Below are 27,079 nucleotides of genomic sequence, written 5' to 3'. Positions count from 1 at the left end.
CTATTTTTGTTTTTGTTCAAGGTTTCCCTCTCCTTTCTTCTTTTTTAAATTTTTTTATTTAAATTCAACTTAATTAACATATAATGTATTACTAGTTTCAGAGGTAGAATTTAGTGATTCATCACTTACATGTAACACCCAATGCTTATTACATCAAGTGCCCTCCTTAATGCCCATCACCCAATTACCCCGTCCCCTCCACCCATCTCCCCTTCAACAAACCCAGTTTGTTTCCTATAGTTAGAGTCTCTTGGGGTACCTGGGTGTCTCAGTTGGTTAAGCATCTGCCTTCAGCTCAGGTCATGATCTCAGGGTCTTGAGACCGAGTCCCACATTGGGCTCCCTGCTCAGTGAGGGGTCTGCTTCTCCCCCTCCCTCTGCCCCTCCTTCTGCTTGTGCTTTCTCTCTCTCAGATAAATAAATAAAATCTTTTTTAAAAGTCTCTTATGGTTTGTGTCCCTTCCTGTTTTTATCTAATTTTATTTTTCCTTCCCATCCGCTGTGTTCATCTGTTTTGTTTCCTAAATTCCACATCAGTGAAATCATATGGTATTTGTCTTTCTCTGACTGATTTATTTTGCTTAGCATAATACCCTCTAGTTCCATGCACGTCGTTGCAAATGGCAAGATTTCATTCTTTTTTATCGCTGAGTAATACACCTGTGTGTGTGTGTGTGTACCACATCTTTATCCATTCATCTGTTGGTGGGCATCTGGGCTCTTTCCATATTTTGGCTATTGTGGACATTGCTGCTATAAACATTGGGGTGCATGTGCCCCTTTGAATCACTATGTTTGTATCCTTTGGATAAATACCTAGTAGTGCAATTGCTGGGCCTTGGGGAAGCTCTATTTTTAACTTTTTGAGGAACCTCCATACTGTTTTCCAGAATAGCTGCACCAGCTTGCATTCCCACCAACAGTGCATAAAGGCTCCCCTTTCTTCACATCCTTGCCAACATCAGTTGTTTACTGAGTTGTTAATTTTAGCCATTTTGATTGGTGTGAGGTGATATCTCACTGTGGTTTTGAGTTGTATTTCCCTGTACGGACTGATAAGTTGAGCATTTTTTCATGTGTTCATTGGTCATTTGTATGTCTTCTTTAGGGAGAAATATCTGTTCATGTCTTCTGCCCATTTCTTGACTGGAATATTTGCTTTTGGGTGTTGAGTTTGATAGGTTATTTAAAGATTTTGGATACTAGTCATTTATCTGATAAGACATTTGCAAATATCTTCTCCCATCCTGTAGGTTGTCTTTTAATTTTGTCGACTGTTTTGCTGTGCAAAAGTTTTTTATCTTGAAGTCCCAATAGTTCATTTTTGCTTTTGTTTCCCTTGCCTTTGATGTATTACTGTCTCATATTTAGTCTTTCATCCATTTTGAGTCTATTTTTGTGTATGGTGTGAGGAAATGGTCCAGTTTCATTCTTCCGTATGGGGCTACCCAATTTTCCCAACACCATTTGTTGAAGAGACTCTTTTTTCCATTGGATATTCTTTCCTGCCTTATCGAAGATTAATTGAGGGTCCATTTCTGGGTTCTCTATTCTGTTCCATTGATCTATGTGTCTGTTTTGGGGTCAGTAACATACTGGGGTTTTTTTGTTTGTTTTTAAAGAACTTGGTTTTTTTGTTTTGTCTTGTTTTGTTTTTTGTTTTTTTAATCATGAGAGACACAGAAAGAGAGACATATGCAGAGGAGGGAGCAGGCTCCCAGCTGGGAGCCCGATGTGGGACTCGATCCCAAGACCCCAGGATCACGACCTGAGCCAAAGGCAGACACTCAACCACTGAGCCACCCAGGTGCCCCAGTACCATATTGTTTTGATGATTACATCTCTGTAATACAGCTTGAAGTTTGGAATTGTGATGCCACCAGCTTTGATTTTCTTTTTCAACATTTCTTTAGCTATTCAGTCTTTTCTGGTTCCAGTCCCTGAGCATGGAATGGTTTTATTTAAATTCAATTTCATTAACATATGGTGTTTTTATCAAGAAAGGATGCTGTATATTGTCAAATGCTTTCTCTGCATCTATTGAGAGAATCATGTGGTTCTTGTCCTTTATTTTATGGTGCTGTATCACACTGATTGATTTGTGGGTACTGAACCACCTTTGTAGCCATGGAATAAATCCCACTTGGTCATGGTGAATAATCCTTTTAATGCACTGTTGGATCCTATTAACTAGTATCTTGGTGAGAATTTTTGCATCTGTATTCATGAGGGATATTGATCTATAATTCTCCTTTTTAGTGGGATATTTTTTATTGGTTTTGGGATCAAGATAATGCTGGCATCACAGAATGAGTTTGCACATTTTCCTTCCATTTCTATTTTTTGAAACAGCTTCAGAAGAATAGGTATTAATTTTACTTTAAATGTTTGGTAGAATTCCACTAGGAAGCCATCTCACCCTGGACTCTAATTTGTTGGGAGATTTTTTATTACTGCTTCAATATCTTTGCTGGTTATGGGTCTGTTCAGGTTTTCTATTTCTTCCTGTTTCAGTTTTGGTAGTTTATGTTTCCAGGAATGCATCCATTTCTTCCAGATTTGCCTAATTTTTTGGCATATCATTGCTTATAATATTCTCATATAAATGTATTTCTTGGGACACCTGGGTGGCTCAGCGGTTGGGCGTCTGCCTTCAGCTCAGGAAGTGATCCTGGTCTGAGACCGAGTCCCGCATCGGGCTCCCTGCAGGGAGCCTGCTTCTCCCTCTGCCAGTGTCTCTGCCTCATTCTCTGTCTCCCATGAATAAATAAATAAAATCTTTCAAAAATAAATAAGTTTTAAAAATTTATGACTTCGGTGTTGGTTGTGAAACAAAAAGTCTCAAATGCACAATCTACCCATACACCTAAAGGAGCTGGAAAAAGAACAGCAAATAAAGCCTAAATCCAGGAGGAGTAAGAGAAATCATAAAGATTAGAGCACAAATTGATGATACAGAAATAAAAAAAACAACAGAACAGATCAGCAAAACTAGGAGCTGGTTCTTTGAAAGAATTACTAAGATTGATAAACCCTTTGCTCGTTAGTTTTTTTATTGTTTTGTTAGCTGTACAGAAGCTGTTTCTCTTGATGAAGCCCTAGTAGTTCATTTTTACTTTTGTTTCCCTTGTCTCCAGAGACGTGTCTATTAAGAAGTTGGTATAGCCAAGGTCAAAAAAGGTTGCTGCCTGTGTTCTCCTCTAGGATTGTGATGGTTTCCTGTCTCATATTTGGTCTTTCATCCATTTGGAATTTATTTTTGAGTGTGGTATAAGAAAGTGGTCCAGTTTCACTTTATTCTTCTGCATGTGGCTGTCCAGCTTTCCCAAAACCATCTGTTAAAGAAAAGCTCTTTTATCCATTATATATTTCTTCCTGCTTTCTCAAAGATTAGTTGAGCATATAGTTGTGGGTCCATATCTGAGTTTTTTATTCTGTTCCATTGATCTATGTGTCTGTTTTTATGCCAGTTCCATACTGTTTTGATGAGTATAGCTTTGTAGTAGTGAGTATGCTTCAGGATACTCTCTCTCTTCCCTCTGCCCTTCTTCTAAAATTGTTGAATAAATCTTAAAAAAATAAAAATAAATCACAATTAAATACTAACTTGTATGGTACAGAGTATGTGGAGTTCAGAAACATGTAAGATTAAAGAGAATGTGCCTGGATCAGTGGGAGGCAAAGCAGAAAGTGGTAAGGAAGAGACCAGACATGAAAGCTGGGCCACATCATTGCAGTGCTCTGTAGGTCACATGGTTTGGAGGTTTTATCCTAAGTGTAATGAAAAGCCCATAAAAGGATGCCAATCAGGGAGTGACACAATTTTAAGATCATTGGATGAAGAATGGACTAGAGGGAGGTAAAATCCAACAGGAAGAATAGTTAGGAGGCTATTGCAGTGGTATAGGTAAGAGATTATGGTGGCTTGGATCAGAATCTTGGCTGTGGAGATAGGGATGATTAATGACCTATTATAGAAATAGAATCAGTAAGAATGCTGATGTCTTCCTTATGTAGAGGACAGAAAGAAGGGACTAGGAGGAAGGATCTAAGGATGACTCCCAGAACTCTCTTTTGAGCAACTGGCAGATGGTGGTTTCACATTCCTAGGTGGAGGAAGACTGGGAACGGTACAGGTACAGGTTTTAGAAGGGAAGCAAAAAGTAAGCTATTGAACAAATTAAGATGCAGATACTTGAGATACCCCACCAGATTTGTCAGGTAATCAGTTGGTTCATTGTCCTCTCTGTATTCCATCTTCTAGAATACCATGTGGTCTTGGGACCCAGCAAAGAAATCCATTCTAAAATCAGTTTAGGGGGTAGGGGTTGTTGGCATATAGATGGCACTGGATATCATGAAAATGTATGGGACCATTTAGGGCAGTGGTTTTCAAACCTGTGTGTGTGTTTATAATGGACTTTTCAAGACTCCATCCCAGATTGTTTCTGATTCAGTAAGGAAGTCATGGTGAGGTCCAGGAATCTGCTTTATTAAAAGCCAACGCAAAAGGCTCTGATGCAGGTAATTTGGGTTAGATTGAAATGAGCTTGAGGACAATCCAGACATAAGACACTAGCAACACCAACCCTTTCCAGAAGCTGGAGAGAAATAGAAAGTGGTTGGTAGGTAGAGGGGAATGTAAGGCCAACTAGAGGGTTCTATCTTCTTCCGTATTATTAGTTATCTCTGAGGTGGGAGACAGTAGGGCAGCGGTTCATAACCTTGGCTATACACTGTAATCACACTGCTGGGCTTAAAAAAAAAAAAAAAAAAAGTCGATGCACAGAATCCACCCAAAATCAGTAAATCAGAATCTCCAGAGGTATCAGTATTTTTTTCACTTTACTTGTATTTATCCCCCCTCCTCTCAAAGCATTGTTTTTATTTCCCCAATGCCTGGCACTGAGTATGTCCTCAATTCATGTGCAGTATTGTGGAAAGTACAGCTGGCCAGTTAGCAGATGATACAACAGAAACCCCTGTATGTGCTGTAAAGTTCAAGTAATCTCCGTGAGAAGAGGATTACAGCCCAAGAACTGGAGGCCCGAGAGGGGAATTAAATACCTAAGTTCTTGGTAAGTAGCCTGGTAAGTGGAGAATCAGGGTCCCAACCCCCAGGTCAGAGCTGCCCTGCCTTTCAACAAGCTTCATTTTGACCACACCTGCTCACCCATCAAGACAGCGGGTCTAACAAATACCACACCGTTCCCTAAATCACAAACTGCAGTCCCTTTCCTTAAACCTGTAGGCACCCCCAACCCCGCCTGGGTCCCAGACCCGTCCTATCCCCATCACAGGCTCCAGCCCAGCCAGCGGACTGGACCAGTGGGGATTACGGAATAAGATCCCTCCCTGCGCCTGCGCCACTCGGCTGGGAGAGGGCGGGGCAGGAATCCCTCTGTCGCCATAGCAACCGGAGACAAGCAAACCGGGCCGCCGCAACAGGAGGGAGGCGCTGCTGGTACAGTTCTTTTTTTGTATTTTGCTTTCCTTACCGCTTCCCGTGCCTGGTGCGTGACCTTGAGGGTCTGGTAAGAAAGCTCCATCAGCCTCCGCGTTAGGGCCGTTGCGGTGAAAAGGGCCCGTCGCTCGCTGGACCGCTACTCCCGGAGGAAGCGGCTTGGGGAAACCTGACGCTTAACCAGCCCGCCCCCTTTCACGATTGGCTGGAGCCGAAACAGCTCGGCCAATCGCGGGGCACAAATGGATTCTTTCTCATGCCAATCAATATTAAAATAAGCGCGGTCGGTCCGGAGCGTTGACCAATCAAGAGAGGGAGGAGGAGTGATTGACAAGGCTTGGGGCGGGCTTTGAAACTGTCTAGGTTCGCTGAGTTGTCTCGAAAAGGCTAGTTACCCAGTTTCTGGTTTCGGCAGTTGTTCGGGCCTTTGTGACCCAACGCTTGCGTGCCCAAGAGTACACTTTGACATCCCGTCTTTTCTAGGCCCCCTTCTCCCTCTGAATTAAGGCAAAGGTGCGGAAAGAACTTCGAAATGTCGGCAAGTGGTCCTTTTAGACGGGAAAAATCTGCTGTGGACTTTGGGTGTCGGAGGCTTTCTGGGGTGCAGAGTGTGCATCAGCCTATCCCTTCTCCTCGACTCCCTCCACCTCAGACCTATGCTCCTTAGAAGCGGACAGACATGGACTTTACACTTTGCTCCATGTTCTTGTGTTAACTACTTTGTGTCTTCACAGTCTTTCTGTTTCTGCTGTTAATCCTACTCTGAACCATCCCCTCCTCGTTATCTTCAGGCTGCTTCTTCCATTCTCTACCTTAGGATACAAAAATATTCCAGTTTGCTCAATCTAAAAACAAGAACACGATACCTCTCGTCTTGAAATTGCTGAGTTGAATCACCTCTCTCCCATTCACTTCAAGATTTTTGAAAGGACTGGCTGTCCTCTTCTTCACTCCCTCACCTCCCACCTGTTTCTCAATACATTCCGCCCCTCCTCCTTTGAACCTATTCTTACTAGAGTCTTCAATAACTTCCTAATTAGGAGAGCCAATTATACGTTATTTTACACCTTTATCTTATTTAAATGTAGCGCCATTTGAAACTTAGAAATAGTAACTATAATTTATTAAAACATCTGTAGCACCAGACAACGCACTATATGATTTATGTGGTTAGCTAATTTAATCCTAACACCCCATGGAAAAGTTACTAACACTCCCAATTTATGGTTGTGAAAATGGGCCCAATGAGCCAAATAGCCAATTCTAAGTTATCCAACAAGATAAAGTTAGGAAGCAAAACTAGGTCTCCTTACTGAAGCCAGTGTGCTTTTCCACTATACCATGAGGCCACCCTCCCTGTCTAGTTTCATCTGTCATTCCCACCCCAACCCAGGCAACCCCCCACTTCCCCATCCCCAGCATACAAGAATCTCAACTGCTCCTGAGCAGTTTATTTTCCTTAGAGGATCATTCTGACCTCATTTGCATAATAAAAGCCTGTATTGCCTCTAAGACTCACCCAGGAAATCACTTTCTAGGACAGTTCAATGGAGCCTTTCCAATCACTACACTTAGCCCACCCAGAGTTTAAACAGAGAGAAAATGATTCCTGATTTTTACATACATTTCCCGCTGCACTTAGTACACTGTTTTGTTGACAGGATTTTCAAAAAATTAAAAACATAACATTTCTTTGTATAAACAAACATATGTCAAAGATTTCCCTTAAGTCCTTGAGGGAGGGAGGCAGTTAAATGGTAAAAGTGGTTTAAAGAGCATTTTGAGGTACTAGGTATTCACAGGCATTTAAAGAAAACAGAGTGACACTGCGTGGTTAGATACAAAACTGGTTAATGTTCTACATAGCAATACAACCATAGCCTTTGGAATTTTTTCTCAGGGGCATAGATACATTCCTCTAGTTTGTCCATTTACATTCAAGTTTTAATTAAAATTAAATAAAGTTAAATTTTTAATCCCTCAGTCACACTAGCCATGTCTCTAGTATTTAGCTGTCACATGTAGCTAGTGGCTGAAGAATTGAATAACACACATATAGAACATTTCCATCATCACAGAAAGTCCTATTGGATAGAGATTGACCTCCTAAGCATTGTTCTAGTGTGACATTGGGAGGTCATGCTATACTGTTTTGTGTTATTTCCAAATTTAATGTAATTTTTTCTAAAGAATCTCATTCACATGACCACTGGCTTTCAAACTTTTCTAACCAAGACTCACATTAAGAAATTTGTTTTGATTGACTAATATTTGACAAGTGAGCCAAGAATACTCAGTGGGGGAAAGACAGTCTCTTCAGTAAATGGTGTTGGGAAAACTAGATATTCACATGCACAAGAATGAAGTTGTGCACCCCCATCTTACACTATTCACAAAAATTAACTTGAAACGGATTAAAACCTAAATATAAGACCTGAAACTATAAAACTCCTAGAAGGAAACATAGGGAAAAGCTCCTTAACATAGGCCTTGGCAATGATTTCTTTGGATATGACACCAAAGCACAAGCAACAAAAACAAAAATCAACAGATTAGACTACATCAATCTAGAAAGATTCTTCACAACAAAAGAAATTATCAACAAAACGGAAAGACAACCTATGGAATGGAAGAAAAATATTTGCAAGCCACCTTTCTGAGAGGTTAATATCCAAAATATAGAAGGAACTTACACAACTCCATAGCAAAATAACTCCCAAACAATCCAGTAAAAAAAATGGAAGACATATAGTGAATAACAAATACACAAAAAGGTGCTCAACACCTCTAATCATCAGGGAAATGCAAGTCAAAAGCGCCTGTTAGAATGACTATTATTATGAAGACAAATTTTTTAAAAGGCAGGCAAAGATATGAAGAAGAGGAACTCTTATGTTCTGTTGGTAGCAATATAAATTGGTACAGCCACTAGGGAAAATGGTATGGAGACGCCTCCAAAAAATTAAAAATAGAATTACCATTTAATCTATCAGTTGCACTTCTGGGTATATATCCAAAGGAAATGAAATCACCATCTTGAACAGGTATCTGTATCCTTAAATTCATTGCAGCATTATTGATAATAGCCAAGACATTGAAACAATCTGAGAATCCAGTTAATTATAAAAATACAGGGCAGCCCAGGTGGCTCAGGGGTTTAGTGCTGCCATTAGCCCAGGGCGTGATCCTGGAGATCCAGGACCGGATCCCACATCAGGCTCCCTGCATGGAGCCTGCTTCTCCCTCTGCCTGTGTCTCTGCCTCTCTCTCTGTCTCTCGTGAATAAATGAATAAAATCTTAAAAAAAAAAAAAAAATCTCTTATGTCCTGAAAGAAAAAAATATGCTGTTAACTTAGAATTCTCTAACCAGTGAAAATATTCTTCAGAAATTAAGGCAACTTTGAAAAGGTGACTGCCAGGAGTTGGGAGGTCAGGAAGGAAGCTTTGGAAGCAGTCCAGATGAAGAATAATGAAGCAGGTACTATAATGAGAGGGTATAGTCTCAGGTAAGGTCTTTGGAGATCATCTGGCCAGAGTTACTCCTAGAGTTAGTTTTCTAGAACAGAGATCTTACCACACTACTACCTCCAAAATCCTGTGTGGTGTCCCAGATCATCCAAACTTGGATCTGAACATGTATATCTCTCCCCAGTCTCATCTCACCATGTTTTAAAATTAAGTTTTTAAAAATATTTTTATTTTATTTATTTATTTATTTATTTATTTGAGAGACAGAGAGCAAGCATGAGTAGGAGGGACAGAGGCAGAGAGAAAATCCCAAGTAGACTCTGCACTGAGCAGAGCCTGATGTGGGGCTCAATCCTATGGCCCTAAGGTCATGACCTGAGCGGAAACCAAAAGTCAGACACTTAACCGACTCAGCCACCCAGGCACCCCTTAGTGTTAGTTTTAATTAAATACACTGCTTTAAAAAGAAAAAGCAAAGGCACATGCATAAGTTTTCCCTTTAAGAAACTCAGGGGTGCTGGGGTGGCTCAGTTGGCAGAGCGACTGTCAATCTCAGGGTGGTGAGTTCAAGCCCCACATTGAACATAGAGTTTGCTTAATCAGGAAAAATAGAAATGAATGCAAATTTTCCTTTTTTAAAAAAAAAAATTTTTTATTGACTTATTTGAAAGAAAGACCATGAGAGAGAGGGCACAAGCAGGGGGAGGGGCAGAGCAAGAGGGAGAAGCAAAGTCAGAAAATACAGTTCAACTTCCGTTGGAGAAAACAAATTATTCCACTTTCTTTTTCTCTCACAGCGAGGATGTTCTACAAAGTGAATTCTGACAGTTTTTAAATCATAAGCTTTGATTGATTGATTTTTCTCTTCAAATCAGACTTTAATCCATCAATCCTGGTGCCTTTCTCTCCCCTAGCCCTTCCCTGAGTAAACACCTTGGATTTCTGTATTCACAACCTCACTGTGTCACACCCCCTTTAGTAGGGCTCCTCAAGACATGCGAGAATGAGGGGAAGTTATCAGGAATGACAAGAAATATCCCTGCCTCATTGCAAACCCTGTGACAGTCAACTCTAAGTCATCTCCGAATACATATTGTTAAAAGTCTGTTTTTTATGTTGCTAAAGAAAGAATCCTGCCATTCTTTAAAAACTGTCAACTCTGTCAACAGAAAGAGAAAACGTTTTAATCATATAGCCATTCTGCATTGATATAAATCTCTCTCTGCCAACGATTGTGGAAAAGTGAGAATAACACTTTTTCTGGATCTTCTCCAAGAGCAGAATGAAATCTGGGCTTTGGGGCCCCTAGGTGCCTCAGTAGTTGAGCATCTGCCCTTAGGGCATGATCCCGGGGTCCTGGGATCGAGTCCCACATCAGGCTCCCCACGAGGAGCCTGCTTCTCCCTCTGCCTCTCTGTCTCTGCCTCTCTCTGTGTTTCTCATCAAAAAATAAAATCTTTAAAAAGAAATCTGGGGTTTGCCCCATCATTTTTATCAGTGTCATTTTGTACAGCACCCTACAGGGTATTAAAATGTTGGCTGTCGTTTCCTAACCTCATCTCCGCACAGTGCTGCCTTTGCAGAAATATGGAGCGGCTCTGGCTCCTCTCCAGAGTCACACCAGGATTGCAATTTTCACTGCTCTGTGATTTTAGGGATGGCTTTGGACCTGTTCAAGCCTTGTCTCCTTGTCCGTAAAATGGGAAGAGTAATACCCTCTCATAATGTTACAAGAATTTAATGAGACCACGCATGGGGAAGACTGTCCTAATCAAGTGTCCTTGATTAAGAGGTGGTTTACTGCCTTTAGAATGAATCATCAACAAAACAAAGAGACTTAGCAGCATTCATTTTAAAAAACGAAGGGACTGGATGTCACTGGGAGGACAGAGGGGTGACTATGTCTTTAAGCCCAGGAAACATTGAACAACAAAGTCCAGAAAGGGCAGATACCAGTGCAGCTTCAGCAACCTCAACAGCTGTCCCCTTCATTCAAAAATGTCCTGCCATTAACATGACTCATCTTCAAACTCTTTGAGCCCGCACGACTCTCAGCACAATTTTCAAGAAAAAGCATCTGATTGCTTCCTCCTGGCTAACAGATGGGCTTTTCTCACCCCATGTTCGATCCAGATCCAATTAGCTGGGACTGGGGAGGAGGCTTCTATGTCACAAACAGATTTTTTAGGGCCTATGAAAAGGGGAACAAGACTGACATGCACCCCAAGAAGGATGCGGTCCCAGTGCTTGGAAATGCCTGGTGCATAATGAATGCTTAATGAGTCTTAGCTTTTGTTATCATTGACAGAGTACCCTGTAATTTTCAGCCTCCATCTGTTTGATTGTACCTTTTTTTTTTTATAACCACTAAAGTGTAATCCCCTCCTTTTTGAATGAAAAAGAAATCATTTATTCATTCATCCAAAAAAAATGCATCACACTTAATGATATTCTTAGCAATGGGGTTACAAAAGAGCACCAAGTCCCCACTTTCATGGAATTTATATTCTAGTGGAAGCTGAGGACTCTAGGAATAATTGTACCCATAAACGATTAATTAATATCATTTGATTAGTGAAAGGTTCCAAAAGAAAGGTAAAAGTTTGGGGGCACAAATAATGATAGTGGAAAAAGACTAAGAGCCAAGTGTTGGAGATAACACAAGGGCCTGTGGACTGTGGTAAGGAGTGTAATTTTTATTTTTAGAGTGCTGTAAACCCACTCAAACGTTTTGCATCAGGGGACAGTGAACTCAGATTTATATCTATAAAATATCATGCTGGCTGTTGTGTGGCACATAATCATAGCAGGACAAGATAGAAAGCAACTAAACAAGACAGGAGGCTCCTACAGTCACTCAGGCTGATGGTAGCAGGAGCAGGGAAGTTGTAAAGAAGTATCAGATCTAGGATGTATTTCCTATTTTATTATGAAATATTTCAAGCACACAAATATAGAGGAAAGTAGATTGATACATCCACTTTCCAAATCTGTCACTTTTTTTAAAAAAGATTTTATTTATTTATTCATGGGAGACACAGAGAGAAAGAGAGAGGCAGAGACACAGGCAGAGGGAGAAGCAGGCTCCCTGTGTGGAGCCCGATGTGGGAGTTGATCCCGGGATCCCAGGATCATGAGCTGAGCCAAAGGCAGATGCTCAACCGCTGAGTCACCCGGGTGCCTCCAAATCTGTCATATATTAACACTGTGCCATCTTTGCTTCAAGTGGTTTTTTTTTGTTTTTGAGTTTGTTTGTTTGTTTGTTTTTAAGAAAAAAAAAACTATCATGGAATCCTGCAGAATACCCTACAATCCCATTCCCTTCTCAGAGGTACCCACTGTCCTGGTTTTGGTATTCATCATTCACATGCGTGTTTTTGAAGTTCTATCACATATGTACATATCTGTAAATCTATACCATTGTTTCATATTTCAGAAAAAAATTGTAGAAAGGGTATTTAACCTTTTTCCAACTTGATTTTTTCATTTCACATGGTTTTTGGAATTTGCCTATTTGTTGTGTGTAACTCTGGCTTATTAATTTTTTTTCTTATTTTATACACATAGCATTCTTTTTTTCAGGAACATAGCACACTCTCTTCTTGATGGACAAGGTAAGTTTTTTTTCAGTGCTTCACTATTACAAACAGTGATGTAATAAATACCCTTTTATATACCTCCTACTATGTATGTGCGGTGTAAGAGTTTCTCTAGGTGAGTGCTTCCTAGCCTTTTTCAGGTCACAAAGAAAATGGTAAAATTTCTGTGGCATGTTGATAAACTAGAAGGGACTTAGAACACCTAACTGCGCTTTGCTGAAAGAAAGAAAGAAAGAAAGAAAGAAAGAAAGAAAGAAAGAAAGGAAAGGAAGGGCTAACTGATTGCCAGCCCTTTTCTTTTCTGACATGCAAGTTTAAGGTTATAAATTTCCCTATAACTATGGTTTTCAGTACAACTCACTGATTTTGGTATGTTGTATTTTCATTCAGGTAAATAGTTTTTGCATTTTCGTAGTGATTTTTGTTCATTGGCTCATAGGTTATTTAGAAAGCTACTTCCTAATTTCCAAAAATATGGTGATTTTCTAGTTATCTCTTACTGATTTCTACCTTAATTGTGCACAGATCATAATCTGTATGATTTCAATCCTTTTAAATTTAGTGAAACTCAACAACAACAAGAAAACAATCTGTATTTAAAAATTGGTAAAGGATTTGAGTAGACATTTCTTCAAAGAAGATAGACATGTGGCCAATAAACATATGAAAAGATTTTCAACATTAATAATCACTAGGGAAATGCAAATCAAAATGATGAAACACCAGCTTTCTCCTATTAAGATGGCAACTTTTGAAAAACAGAAAAATAACAAGTATTAATGTGAATGTGGAGAATTTGGAACCCTTGTGCATTGCTGGTAGGAATGTAAAATGGTGCAGCCACTTTTGAAAAGGGTATGGCAGTTCCTTAAAACAAAAAAGCAGAATTACCATGTGCTCCAGCAATTCCACTTCTGAGTAGATACTAAAAAAAAAAAAAAAAAAAAAAATTTGAAAGTAGGGTCTCAAAGAAGTATCTCTCTACCCATGTTCATAGCAGCATTATTCACCATAGTCAAAAGGTAGAAGCAACCTGCTATGGACAGAATGTCTGTGCTCTACTCAACTCCCTGATATCCACCTGCTAAAGGTCTAATTCCCAATGTAATGGTATTCGGGTTTAGATAAGGTTGGAGGGTGGAGGCCCTATGATGGAATTAATGTTCTTATAGGAAGATGACAACCCAGAGCTCTGTCTTTCTGCTATGTAAGAATACAGCAAGAAGGGAGCTATCTGCAAACCAGGAAGGGGGCCCTTATCAGATACCAAATCTTCTGGCACCTTGATCTTGGACTTCCCAGCCTTCAGAACTGTGATTAAAAAAAAAAAAAAAAAGTTGTTAAGCTACCCCGTGTGTGATATTTTGTTTTGGTAGCCCAAACTGACTGAGATAAACCTAAATGTTTATTGACAGATAAATAGATAAACAAAACATTGTATATACATACAAAGGAATATTATTCAGCCTTAAAAAGGAAGAAAATTCTGATGTATGCTATAACAGGGATATAACTCTGAATACACTATTTTAAGGGAAATAAGCCAGTCACAAACAGAAATGCTGTATAATTCCACTTATGTAAGATACTGAGAGTAGTCATAGGAAAAGCAGGATGGTGGTTGCCAGGGGCTAGAGGCAGAGCAGAATAGGGAGTTATTTTTAAATGAGTACAGTTTCAGTTTGGGAAGATAAAAAGAGTTCTGGAGATGGATGGTGACATGGTTGTGCAACAGTGTGACTACTCTAACTTTTTTTTGTTTGTTTTAAGTAGGCTCCACACCCACAGTGGAGGCCAATGTGGAGCTTGAACTCATGACCCTGGGGTCAAGACCTGAGCTGAGATCAAGAGTCAGCCACTTAACTGACTGAGCCACCCAGGTGCCCCCAACATGACTATGCTTTTTTTTTTTTTTTTTAAGATTTCATTTATTTATTTGAGAGAGACAGGGAGACAGAGAGGGCATACATAAAGGGAGGGGTAGAGGGAGAGGGAAAGGGACAAAATGATTTCCCGCTCAGCCAGATCCCAAGACCCTGAGATCATGACCTGAGCCAGTTAGATGCTTGACTGACTGAGCCACCCAGACACCCCCAGTATGACTAATCTTTTTTTTTTTTTTTTTAAGATTTTATTTATTTATTCACAAGAGACGCAGAGAGAAAGGCAGAGACACTGGCAGAGGGAGAAACAGGCTCCTCAGGGGGAATAGTTCTTTGTGTGGCTGGAGGTAGTACTTTGGTATGTGGCCTAAATAGGCTCCTCGCAGGGACTCGATCCCCAGATCAGGATCACTCCCTCAACTAAAGGCAGACGCTCAACCACTGAACCACCCAGGTGCCCATAGTATCAATATTCTTTTTTTTTCAATTTTGTTTATTTATTCATAGAGACAGAGAGAGAGAGAGAGAGAGAGAGAGAGAGAGGCAGAGACACAGGCAGAGGGAGAAGCAGGCTCCATACAGGAAGCCCGACGTGGGACCCCATCCCGGGTCTCCAGGATCACACCCCAGGCTGCAGGTGGTGCTAAACCGCTGCGCCATCAGGGATACCCAGTATCAGTATTCTTTTTTTTTTTTTTTTTTTAGTATCAGTATTCTTAATGGCAGTGAGCTGTACACTTAAAAGGGCTAAGATGGAAAATTTTATGTGTATTTTACCACAATTTTAAAAATTGTTGAGACTTGCTCTATTGTCAGAATATGTTTAATTTTTGGAAATATTCCATATGTGCTTGAAATAATGCATTTTCTGCACATTATAATTCACTTGGTCAAGTTTGCTAATTATGTCATAACAAAAATCTATAACTTTAATGATTTTTTTCTTTGTCTTTTTTATCAATTATGAAGATAGGTATAGTAAAATGCTTCACTATACTTACAGATTAATTCTATTTTTCATTGTAGTTCTGTATAACACATGAAGGTCATGCCATCAGTTGCATACAAACTTAAAACTGCTATATTTTACTGGTGAATTGAACTCCCTCAGGAAAGACCCAAGTATGGCCTCCTCATCATGTATTTATAGTTAGTTCATTTATAGTTCCTCCTGAATCAGAGGCAATTTACTAGTCAGAGGTCATTTTTTAAAAAATTGTAACCCTCTGTTACCCTCCCAGTGAACAAAGCTAGAAAATTACCTGAAGGTCAAGTTCTTAGGCAGGATGGCAAAGGGTTTTGCCCTTTCACTGAGTTTTTTTTTTCATCAGTTTAGAACATCTCAGATTTTTGTCTCTTCACATAATTCTTCTGTCTCATTCTGGCTTTCTTGTTCTTTGAGGACTCCAATTAAACATTTGTTAGACCTTTTCAACATCATCTTCTAGGCCTCCATTATTTTCTTATGCATTTTCCATTTTTTTGTTTTGTTTTCTCTGTGCTTCATTCTGAATAGCCTTCTAGGGTGCCTGTGTAGCTCAGTTGGTTGAGTGTCTGACTCTTGGTTTCAGCTCAGGTTGTGATTTCATGGGTCGTGGGGATGCAGCTCCATGTCAGGCTCCATGCTTGGTGTATGTGTGTGGGGTCTGCTTGAGGACTGTCTCCCTCTGCTCCCCCCCCAATTCACTCTCTCTTATAAAGAAATAAATCTTTAAAAAAATAAATAGCCTTCTGATATACATTCTGGTTATTTTCTCTTAGAGTGTGTATACTATTAAACTTATGCATTGAGTTCTTTCTTTACTTTAAAGATTTTATTTATTCACGAGAGACACAGAAAGGCAGAGATAGGAGAAACAGGCTTCATGCAAGGAGCCCAATGTGGGACTCGATCCTGGGACTCCAGGATCATGCCCTGAGCCAAAGGCAGACACTCAACCACTGAGCCACCCAGGCATCCCTGCATTGAGTTCTTAAACCTCTCAATTCTGGAATAGAGTTTCTGTTAGATTCTTCTTATCAAACTTTTTATTTTTTAGTGTAAGTGTGCTTTGGTTTCAGTCTTATTCTGATTTTTTACTGTGTGCTGGTCCTTTTATTTGGAAAATTATCTGTGCAGGGTGATTTGAGGTTTGGGATCGTGATATAATTTGGAGAGGACTTAATTGTTTCTGCCCAGTGTCTGCAGAGTGCCTCTACAGGACCTGTTTATTTAGTATACAAAGCTTGAGATTTTCTGATTACTGTTAAACCTAATTGCAACCTTTGGAAGTGCTGATTTACATCTTTACCCTATGCAGTCTTTTATTAAAGATGAAGGGTATTTATTAGACTTTCCATCTTCTGTGGCAATAGATTTAGATTTATTTCTCTCTTGCTCAACAATCCTGCAAAAGTCAGAGCTCATATTATAGATTTTACTTTGGATTGTCAAATGCCTTCAGGACAAATGTTTGGTTTAACTGTCTGGATTACTTCTTTCTAAGATTTTAGTTGGATAATTCCTTATATTAGGCATTTGGTTCTGTTTTTCTAAACCCAGATTTTTTAAAAAAGAATTTATTTATTCATGAGAGACACACAGAGAGAGCGAGAGGCAGAGACACAGGCAGAGGGAGAAGCAGGCTTCACTCAGGGAGCCCCACGCAGGACGCAATCCCAGGTCTTCAGGATTGGGCCCTGGGCTGAAGGTGGCACTAAACCGCTGAGCCCCCGGGCTGCCCCTAAACCCAGATTTTTTTTTTAAAGATTTTATTTATTTATTCATGATAGTCACACAGACAGAGACAGAGAGGCAGAGACACAGGCAGAGGGAGAAGCAGGCTCCATGCACCGGGAGCCCGACGTGGGATTTGATCCCGGGTCTCCAGGATCAGGCCCCGGGCCAAAGGCAGGCGCCAAACCGCTGCGCCACCCAGGGATCCCTAAACCCAGATTTTTAGGTTGTTTTCAGGTGGTGAGTTGGATCAAATTACCAAGTTGTTTAATATATATGCTGTGTGAAACCATCCTTGTATTACTAGAGTAAGATGTGTTTATAAGTTAGATGGGAAAACTATTTTTTTTTTTTTTTTTTTAGTTTTGGCGTCAAAGATATTATAGCACTTAAAAATAAGTAGAGAATGTTCTTTCATTTTTTAGTTCTCTCTATATATAGTATTAGACATTAGATCATTGATTGCTTCTTTTGGGAACCTTGACTGGGACGGGGCAAGAAAGAACTTGGAACATTTTGGGGTAATGGTAGTGTTCTGTAACTTAATAAGCATTTTTCAAAACTAACTGAAGAGCTTAAGACATGAGTTCATTGTATGTAAATTATACCTTAATAAAAATTATTGTTCAAATATCTATAATTGTTGAATCTCGTTGGAATATACAGGTGTTCATCGTATTATGCTTTCAACTTTTCTTGGTGTTTAAAAATTTCAGAATAAAAAGTTGTGTATATAAAATTTAAAAATAAATTCATTGTTCGGTTTCCTTGATATTAGTTTCAGTAAAGATTAAGGTCAAACACTATCAGAAAAGTGTAAAGGAGTGAAGAAATATGATTAAAATAGATGTATGCTTGGCAAAGGAAGAAATGTGACTTGGAATTATAGGAGGCTTGAAAATGATTATATGGAGAGAAGAAATTAGTGGAAGAGAGATGTTGAGATCAGGGAGGATTGACGGGTTCAGAGATGGGAAGAAAAAGGATTAATAGGAGGTGCTTGGAACTGAATTCAAAATTTCATGCATGATCTAACTACATTGAGTCTTTTCTAAAGATACTAGGATATAGCATATGGATATATGATTATCTCTTAATATTTTTTGGATATGTTTATCAGCTCTTTAGATACAAAAAATTTATCATCTATCAATTTTTTTTAATTTTTTTTATTTTTTTAATTTATTTATGATAGTCACAGAGAGAGAGAGAGGCAGAGACACAGGCGGAGGGAGAAGCAGGCTCCATGCACCGGGAGCCCGATATGGGACTCGATCCCGGGTCTCCAGGATCACGCCCTGGGCCAAAGGCAGGCACCAAACCGCTGCGCCACCCAGGGATCCCCATCTATCAATTTTTAAGTTCATAAAGTGAAGTTACATACTTTATCTCATTTAATCCTTCAACATTCTGAGTTCAGGAATAATTGTTCATTTTATAGATTAGAAAATGAGGTTGTGACTTTGCTAAAGTCACACAGCTAATAGGTGGAAAAACTACTCCTGAGACTTTTGACTTCATGTAGTATAATCTTAGGACACTTTAATTACAATACTGATTTGTTTTTAAAGATTTTATTTATTTATTCATGAGAGACAGAGAGAGAGGCAGAGACACAGGCAGAGGGAGAAGCGGGCTCTGTGCAAGTAGCCTGGTGCGGAAGTCATCCTGGGACTCCAGGATCATGCCCTGAGCTGAAGGCAGACAGACGCTCAACCACTGAGCGACACAGGTGTCCCAATACTGATGTTTTTTAATTGGAGCTAGGTTAAGGGGGTGGACCAGTTGGGTGATTGTCTAGAACCTCAATCCATAAAAAGTGTTGACACATTTTATCACTGAAAATGTAATGAGGAGGGATGCCTGGCTGGCTGTCTATGGAATGTGTGACTCTTGATCTCGGCGTTGTAAATCCGAGCCCCACGTTGGGTGCAGAGATTACTTAAAAATAAAATCTTAAAAAAAAAAAAGGAAAATGTAATGAGGAGAAAGTTGTATTTAATGGAATTCCTCAAGGGGAATAGTTCTGTGTGTGGCTGGAAGTGGTACTTTGGTATGTGGCCTAACGTGGTGGTGAGATTTTCACACCTTCCTCCTCCTCAGTTCTGCTCCAGGAACATTGCATGTCACGTTATAAGGAAGTTAGATTCAAGTAAGTGCAGAGATATCTTTCTTGTGAGTAGGATATACAAATTTAGACCAGAGCTGAACTGTTTGTGACAGTAAAGAGACAGACCACCCATCTAGTCTTTACCACTCAGGCTTTCGTTAAAACAAATACTGAATGAGTATTAGTATAGTTTAGAAAAGATGCCAAATTAGTAATCTGGTCTAGGGAGACAAGTAGCATTCTATTTCAGATGCTACTAACAGAAAACACTATCTAAAACTATCTGAAACATGGGGATCCCTGGGCGGCTCAGTGGCTTAGTGCCTGCCTTCGGTCCAGAGGGTGATCCTGGAGACCCAGGATCGGGTCCCACATCAGGCTCCCTGCATGGAGCCTGCTTCTCCCTCTGCCTGTGTCTCTGCCTGCCTGTGTCTCTCATGAATAAATAAATAAAATCTTAAAAATAAACAGTAACAGAAAGGCACTAACTTAAGAAAACTAGTAAGAGGCAGGGGTGGGGGTGGGGTTGTCAAAGTTAATTCTGATTTTTTTGGGTGCTTCTTGCCCATGAGATGGATTGGTGCTCAGGCTGGCCCCTCATTGTAGCAAAATGGTTGTAGACCTCCACAAGCTAGAAAGTCTCCTCACCTCTAATCACTGAATAAATTGGCCCACACTTGATCTAATTGGCAAAGCCTTGGGATCCCTGGGTGGCGCAGCGGTTTGGCGCCTGTCTTTGGCCCAGGGCGCGATCCTGGAGACCCGGGATCGAATCCCACATCGGGCTCCCGGTGCATGGAGCCTGCTTCTCCCTCTGCCTGTGTCTCTGCCTCTCTCTCTCTCTCTCTCTCTGTGACTATCATAAATAAAATTAAAAAAAAATTAAAAAAAAAAATAATTGGCAAAGCCTGGAAATGCCCTGTGGTAGTTGGATTTACAGTTCAGCTCTGATGTAATCACTGTGGCAAGGAAGACGTTATTTATTCTTGGGCTAGGCCTGTCTGGGACAGCGCTTAGAGCCGTGCAGTCAAACCTACCAACCGGACAGCGAATACCAGGAACAACTCTCGAACAACTCTCGGTGAGGCCATGCCTTCTCTTAATTTTGTGTTCATGTTGGTCCCTTGTATGCGTTGTAAACTTCTTGGCAGAAGGCTTGTATTCTATTCACCTTTCCCTTCCTTCAAAGCACCTAGTTCACGGTGACCTTCACTTAATGGCTGTTGAACAACGTTAAACTCCAGTGAGGTGTAAACCAAGGCCAAAGGAGGATAAACTAAAATCAAGAAGCAGCCAGGCGAAGACCACAAAGTTAATGGTAGAGAGCCAGCGTTAGAAATCTCTCTAGCTGCTGTTCATTCATTAAACAAACAGGGAATGGGAAGAGGCAGTAGGCAGGCACCAGAATACACAGGGCTCTGCAAATGGTCTCAAGGGTTTTAAAGTTCTCCCCGTGGGTGGGTTTCATCCACCTCTTCAAGGAAATCTGAACCCCCGGGCTTGGTCCAGTGACTTTTCCGAGCAGCTTGACTCAGCATCTTCTCTCATCCTTTATCAGCACGTCACCGGTGCCACCGAGCTTCCCTTCCATCTGTTTTGCCCTTGGCATTTCCTCTTTCCCGGCTATCTGATTTCCCTGACCCCTCGACTTTTTAAAAAACCGGGGATCTTTGGGAGTACTCTTCTTTCGCTCTCGCATTTCACCTTTCCCCAAGTCCCGCCGCTCCACCCTCTCGAGTCTGCAGTCCGTGACATTCAGGCGCCCTTCAAAGCCAAGGCATCAGCCAGGTTAGTACTCGGAGGGCAGAACCCAGCGGCGAGGCCTCGCCCGTCGTGCACCGTGAGCTCGAACAGCGGCTTGGGCAGCACCCGCGCCGAGGCTGTTCCGCCGCTACTGCGGGGGGCGGTTTTCCTGGCGGCTGCTTCCCTTCAGCTACAAGGGCACCGTTAGGATTTTCCCGAAACGTCGCTGCCCGGAGCCCCGGCCACGTCTCCCTCGCCTCCGCCGCTTCCCCGGCCGGGGTCCTCGTCCCAGGGGCGGAGCGGAGGAGGGCACGGCCGCGGGCGCGGCGCCGGAAGGCGTGCGGGGGGCGGGCGGGCGGCGGGAGCGGGCCGCGGGCCCGGGCGGAAGACGTGGGCGGAAGGCGGTGGGCCGGGTGGGCGCGGGGGGCGGGGCCGCGCGCGCCGGGGGCGGAGCTCCCGCGCCGGTCACGTGACAGGCCCGGCGGCGGCGGCGGCGGCAGCGGCGGCGGCGGCGGTGGCCGCGGCGTCTTTAGCGGCGCCCAGTGCAGGATGGTGCTGGAGGCGGCGGCGGCGGCCGTGGTGGCGGCGGCGTCGTTGGCGGCAGCGGGAGGGGGTGCTGTGGCGGCAGCGGCGGCGGCGCCCGCGGGTGGTGTAAAATGGCGGATTTCGAGGAGTTGAGGGTAAGCGGGGGCGCGGGAGTGGAGAGTGGAGGCCGCGGGGGAGGGGAGGGGAGGGGAGGCGAGGCGGGGAAGCCGCAGCGTCGCTCGGCCGCCAGCTTCTTGTTTCGCGGGGACCGGTTGGCGGAGCCGCCAGCCCCGGCCCGAGTGCGAGCGGGGCGCCCGGCGGGCGGGGGAGGGGAGCCGGGCGGCGGAGGGCGGCTGGGCCGCGCGGGGGCGGCGGCGGGCCGGGCCCGGAGCGGCGGTGGGTCGGGCCCGGGGGGCGGGGGCGGGGGGCACACCTGGCGCGGCGCGCGCGGGGCGGGCGGGGCGCGCGGGGCGGGCGGGGGCGCCGCGGCCCGGAGGGTCTCGCGGGCGCCCGACGGCCTGGTGTCCGGGCTGCGGCGGGGCGCGGGGTCCGCCCGTCCGCCTTGGGGGGCCGCTCGGAAGTCCGCGTGGTACTCACTTGCCGGGAGAGTGTTTTCGGCGACGCCGAGGGGCGTTCAGGAGCCCTCCGCCTCTGCTCTCGTGGCTGGTGCTGCCGTTCCGTGAGATCGCTGTTGGGCTCGACCTCACACCGTGGTGTTTTCTTACTGCCCTGGTAAGACGCTCGCAGAGGCCGAGGGGCCGTGAGCTTGGCTTGTGGACTCGGCTCGCTCGGGGGGCGGGGGGGTGCTGGGGGGGAACCTTTTGCTTCCTGGCCTTAGAACAAGGTCACAACTTTATTGTTGGTATCTTTGTAGTCGGGGTTTGAAAACGGGTCTGCTGGGGGGTACAATGGAAAAGATATCCCGGCCCCCCTCCCCGGGGCTGGTAACCTTCAGAGTCCTCAGCTGAAACTGAACTGTGATAAACGGACGGGATTGATTCATTATTATTTTTTATGGATCGCTGAATTACTGGCGACAGAAATGGAGTACTTCAGGACGGAAACCGTGATTTAAAAAAAAAAAAAAGCCTAAGTAGAGCTGAATGCGAACTTGAAATTAACTGCAGTGCTTTTGCATAATAGACTGCGATGTAAGGGTTAATTTTTGGGAATAAGAAGGAAGAGGAATCCGGTCAAAGATTCAGTTCTGTATGTTTGTGGTCCCCCCCCCCTCCCCCCGCGAGGGATGGAGTCGGAAGGATGTTGTCTGCTTACCTGGCTGGTACGATGGACATCAGCAAAAGAACCTATTGGTGTAAGGATCTGAAGGGAGGGTGTGTTATAGTTTGCATAATACCTGCCATTTTCCCTTCTGTCGTTTCAAAACGAATTACTTAATTCCTGGTAAAAAGTACATGAATGCTTTTTTCTTTATATTAGTTTATAGTGTCCCTATATTAGTTTATACGGAGAACCATGCTAGCGGGCAAAGGGTATTCATGTTGGTAAGTGTAGGAGTTTTAACACCTGTGGAGCTTTTGAAACAACCAGGTCTGAGCCTCAGCTGTGTAAATGAATGCATTAGGTTGAGGATTGGTTAAGGAGACAAGTTGGAAGGTCAAATTTTTTTTACGTGCAGTGTCCTTTTAATTTTTGCGCAGTAACATATATATATACAAGTGATCGTCTTCTAGGATTTTTTTTGTTGATGAAAGTTTTTCCAAGACTTGCATTAGACTTTTATAAATGTTGTTTGTCAAGGCTTAATAAAAAGGGGAGGATTTATTTACAAGTATAGGGCAGAAAGAGCAGTCAGTGCTGAAGTTCGAGTGGAGCCAGGATGGAAGCCAAAGATGCTTTTTTTCTCTTTGGATTTACCTGTCCTTTCCCCCTTCTTGCTCCCCACTTTTATCCCCCCCCCCACCTCCTTTCCTCCTTTTCTCCCTCTCCATTTTCTTCCCTCTCCCCCACCTTGCCATCTACAATTCGTTTTGTAGATCAGCTTCATCATCTTTTTCAGCTGTCTTTGCTTCTTCCCACACTTGATGGAAGATGGCACCTCACGTAAGGTGCTCGGCAGAGTCTGGGGAGAATTTTCAGAGGACAAGAAGGGTGTGCAGGTAGATAGATGGTGGAAGAGTTATCCACACCAGTCTTTGCTTTAGTTGCTCAGCAGCATCTTCTACATTTAAAGATGAACTGTCTCCATGTCCTGCACCCATTTCAGTGGTGGTGGTGATGACGATGATGATAATAAATATCCATTACAATATCTCTGGTTATTACGTGCCTGGCTCTGGTCTAAGCACTTTACATACCTGTTTAATTCTTGCAATAATTGTAATAGAATTATTAGAAGAAATTGTCAGAAGAAACTGAGACAGGTTGAGTAGCTCAACATAGCTTGAGCTGGAAGACCTGGGATTTTTAACCTCAGATGTCAAGCTTTAGAGTCCAGGCTCTTCGGAATCTGGGCTCTCCTGCTCTGTGCAGTTTCCTTCAGGTCCACGTGGGGTTGCTAGCCATCAGCCTGGAATCTATGAACTAAATAGAATGACAGCCAGTGTCCTTCTTATGTGACATATAATACTGGAGGGGAAACAGGACAGCTGACTGAAAATCTAATTAGAAAAGAGGAAGAAACATGTAGGGCATTCTAAATGGTCTCTGCTTCAGAATATATTCTGTGGGGGTCAGAGAGATAGTCCGGTAAATTAAAGGACCAGGGAAAACTGGCCAGCATTAGTTTGTTGGCTAACTTGGCAGTAGAGGAAATAGCTGACTTGGAAGTCACATATTTGGCTGCCCATACTGTTGCTGCTGAGAGGATTTCCATTATCTTTATCCATTATCGTTTAGTGCTACTTACTAGGGGCATGTATAACCAGAGCAGGTCCTTTCTGGGGCTGGTGATGCCATCTCCTGTCCTCACTGTGTTTTGGTGACTCTTGTGCCTTTGCTTTGTAAGCTTAGGGTGGAGGTGGAGGTTATTTGATGAGGCAACTCCTGTGGAACCTTAAGAGGCTGCCAGATGATTTTAGTTTTTGAGACTGCTATGTAAGCCAATGCTAGAGGTCTTGTCCGGTCATAGCAGAATGTGGCAGCCTTACACTCTGCTGCTTTCTTTTTAATAGAATACCAGCACACATTTCTTCTAGCTCTTCCAAGAGAGAGGATCTGACTTGCTGAGCTTAGTTGAGGGTCCACTTCTGTTCTAATCAACTATGGCCAGAAAGTTAGTGTCCTGTCACATAAATATGATTCACGAGACGATTTTGATGTATTGGGGGAAAGGAAGGAGCAAGTTTTCTGTAAATAGAAACTGTGGGCTGAGTAGTCAAGGATGATTATAAGTACACATCAAGTATTCGAAGCTTTCAAGGTGCTAGAGAAGAAATTATTCAATTCACTGGTTGCTTGTTTATAGCATTTATGTTGGTAGAAGTTTCAGAGCTAACTAGTTTGCAAATTAGCTAGTTGTGAATTAACGTGGGATAAGCTCATAAGATCTGGTGGTCTGGACTTCTGTCACTGCTACCCCCCTTTCTCTCTACAAAATAATCTCTAGCAGAGCTAAGCACAGGGATAGAGCAGAAGCAGAATAGTCGGGGTTCTGAAGTCCCTCATCTCTTCTTCAACCAGAATGGTTTTTGAAAAAAAAAATTCTTTTTTATTTTTTTTTATTTTAGAGAGAGAGATGAGGGAGGGGGGCAGGAGGGCCAGTGGAGGCTAAGAGGGAGAGAGAATCTCAAGCTGACTTCCCTGAGCTGAAATAAAAAATGAGATGCTTCTTTGATTGTATACTGTGGGTTGCTCGTGCAGTCTTTTGGTAGTCCTTACAAAGGTTCCTGCTACTATTTATTCTGTTCTTTTTATTTTTTACTTTTTATTTATTTATTCTGGTTAATCTACTCTCCTTACTTCACATCACTCAAGTGTGGAGATGGAGGGGGGGGGAATCTCTTGCAGTAACTTTCTTTTTTCCTTCCTTCCTTGGCTTTCTGTCCTGTATTTCTCATCCTTCCTTTTGTGCATTGAGTTTATTATCTCCGTGGCTGTCAGAAAAACGAGTAAATGTGTGCAGTCTTGGTGTGTATTTGGGCTAGTGAAAGAGTGAGTAATCATAACTTTCCTAATAGATACTGGTAAACAAGATGCAGAAGATCTTTGAGGCTAAGAGTCTTGAGTAATACAGAAGATTTTTCTGTCTAGAGGGCTTGAGTGTTGGGTTCTTTACACCTAGCAGGACTTGCCATTGCGGTGGCTTCAGGTGCTGTGAGGATATAGAGGGAGAATAGAAAGTTAATGGGGGATTTGAGGTTAGAATCCCTCATCCCTCCCAACTATTGGGCAAGAAAATAGATTAATAGATATGATAGATGCAATTGAATCTACCGTGTGATTCAAAGCCATGAGTGGTATACAATAAAATTTCCAAGGTGGTTTCACTTGAGTTCATGCTTATGAAAGCACATTCAAAACTCAGTGCTGGGGATCCCTGGGTGGCTCAGCGGTTTAGCTCCTGCCTTTGGCCCAGGACGTGCTTCTGGAGTCCTGGGATTGAGTCCCACATCAGGCTCCCTGCATGGAGCCTGCTTCTCCCTCTGCCTGTGTCTCTGCCTCTTGCTCTCTCTGTGTGTCTCATGAATAAATAAATAAAATCTTAAAAAAACAAAACAAAACAAAACTCAGTGTTTAATTTAAATAGATAATTTTTTAAAAAATATTTTATTTATTAGAGAGAGTGCGCACTGGTGCCTGTGCACAAGAGGAGAGGGGAGAGGGAGAAGCAGGTTACCTGCTGAGCCAGGAGCTTGATGTGGAGAGATCCCAGGACACTGGGATCATGATTTGAGTGGAAGGCAGATGCTTAAGTGCCTAAGCCACCCAGGTGCCCCTAAGTAGATTATTTTATTTTTTTTAAATAGATAATTTTAAATTGTAAACCAAGATATCCTTGGCTATAGGAGATACTTTTGCATTTGTTTGGTCCTTAGGTCTGTGCCCTCCCTCCATGAATATCTTCTCTGATAAAGCTGACACTTTTCTAAATATAACATTCTTCAGATGTTTCTTTTCTCAGCATTTTGCCTTTGTTTTTCTGGATTGGATCTTAGCTAGTTTATTTTTAAATTGAGATATAATTCACATACCATAAACTTCAGCCTTTTAAAGTGGTTTTGGTCTATTCACAAAGTTGTGCAAGCATCACCACTATCTAATTCCGGAACATTTTATCACCCCCAAAAGAAACTCCATGCCCATTAAGCAGTCACTCCCTGTCTTCCTTTTCATCTAGCCCTCAACTTCCAGTAATCTACCTTCTGTCTCTATGGATTTGTCTGTTTTAGGTGTTCTGTGGAAATAGAATCATGCACGTGGCCTTTTGTGTCTGTCTGCTTTCGTTTAACATAACCTTTTCAAGGCTCAAGTTCTGGCGTGTGTCAGTGCTTCATTTCTTTTAATGGTTGAATAATATTCTGTTGTATGGAGTATACCACATTTTGTTTATTCATTCATGAGTTTATGTATATTTGGGTGGTTTCCACTTTTTGACAAGTATGAACATT

At 42.4% G+C, this 27,079-nt stretch overlaps 2 protein-coding genes across 11 annotated transcripts in view; one reads left to right on the top strand and one right to left on the bottom strand.

The window, feature by feature from the left end:
• The window catches only part of KATNAL2 (katanin catalytic subunit A1 like 2), a 76,607-nt gene extending 60,663 nt beyond the window's left edge, over positions 1–15,944 (bottom strand). For 3 of the 4 annotated variants that reach the window (XM_041763420.1, XM_041763456.1, XM_041763430.1), the window contains exon 1: positions 5,499–5,579. In XM_041763420.1, the coding sequence (XP_041619354.1) occupies positions 5,499–5,549 (51 nt within the window). In that variant the 5' untranslated portion in view covers positions 5,550–5,579. Of the gene's footprint in view, positions 1–5,498; positions 5,580–15,677 lie in introns of those variants that run through there. The other variant, XM_041763440.1, reaches the window with a different exon arrangement.
• Positions 15,945–21,453: 5,509 nt separating this feature from the next.
• Positions 21,454–27,079, top strand: part of PIAS2 (protein inhibitor of activated STAT 2) — a 99,130-nt gene continuing 93,504 nt past the window's right edge. For all 7 annotated transcript variants that reach the window (XM_041744123.1, XM_041744136.1, XM_041744099.1 and 4 more), the window contains exon 1: positions 21,454–21,664. In XM_041744123.1, the coding sequence (XP_041600057.1) occupies positions 21,641–21,664 (24 nt within the window). In that variant the 5' untranslated portion in view covers positions 21,454–21,640. The remainder of the gene's footprint in view (positions 21,665–27,079) is intronic.

Source organism: Vulpes lagopus, chromosome 1, assembly GCF_018345385.1.
Source record: "Vulpes lagopus strain Blue_001 chromosome 1, ASM1834538v1, whole genome shotgun sequence".
Classification (NCBI taxonomy): Eukaryota; Metazoa; Chordata; class Mammalia; order Carnivora; family Canidae; genus Vulpes; species Vulpes lagopus.
Note: the sequence above shows the minus strand (reverse complement) of the source record. Positions and strands in the feature narration are given on the sequence as shown.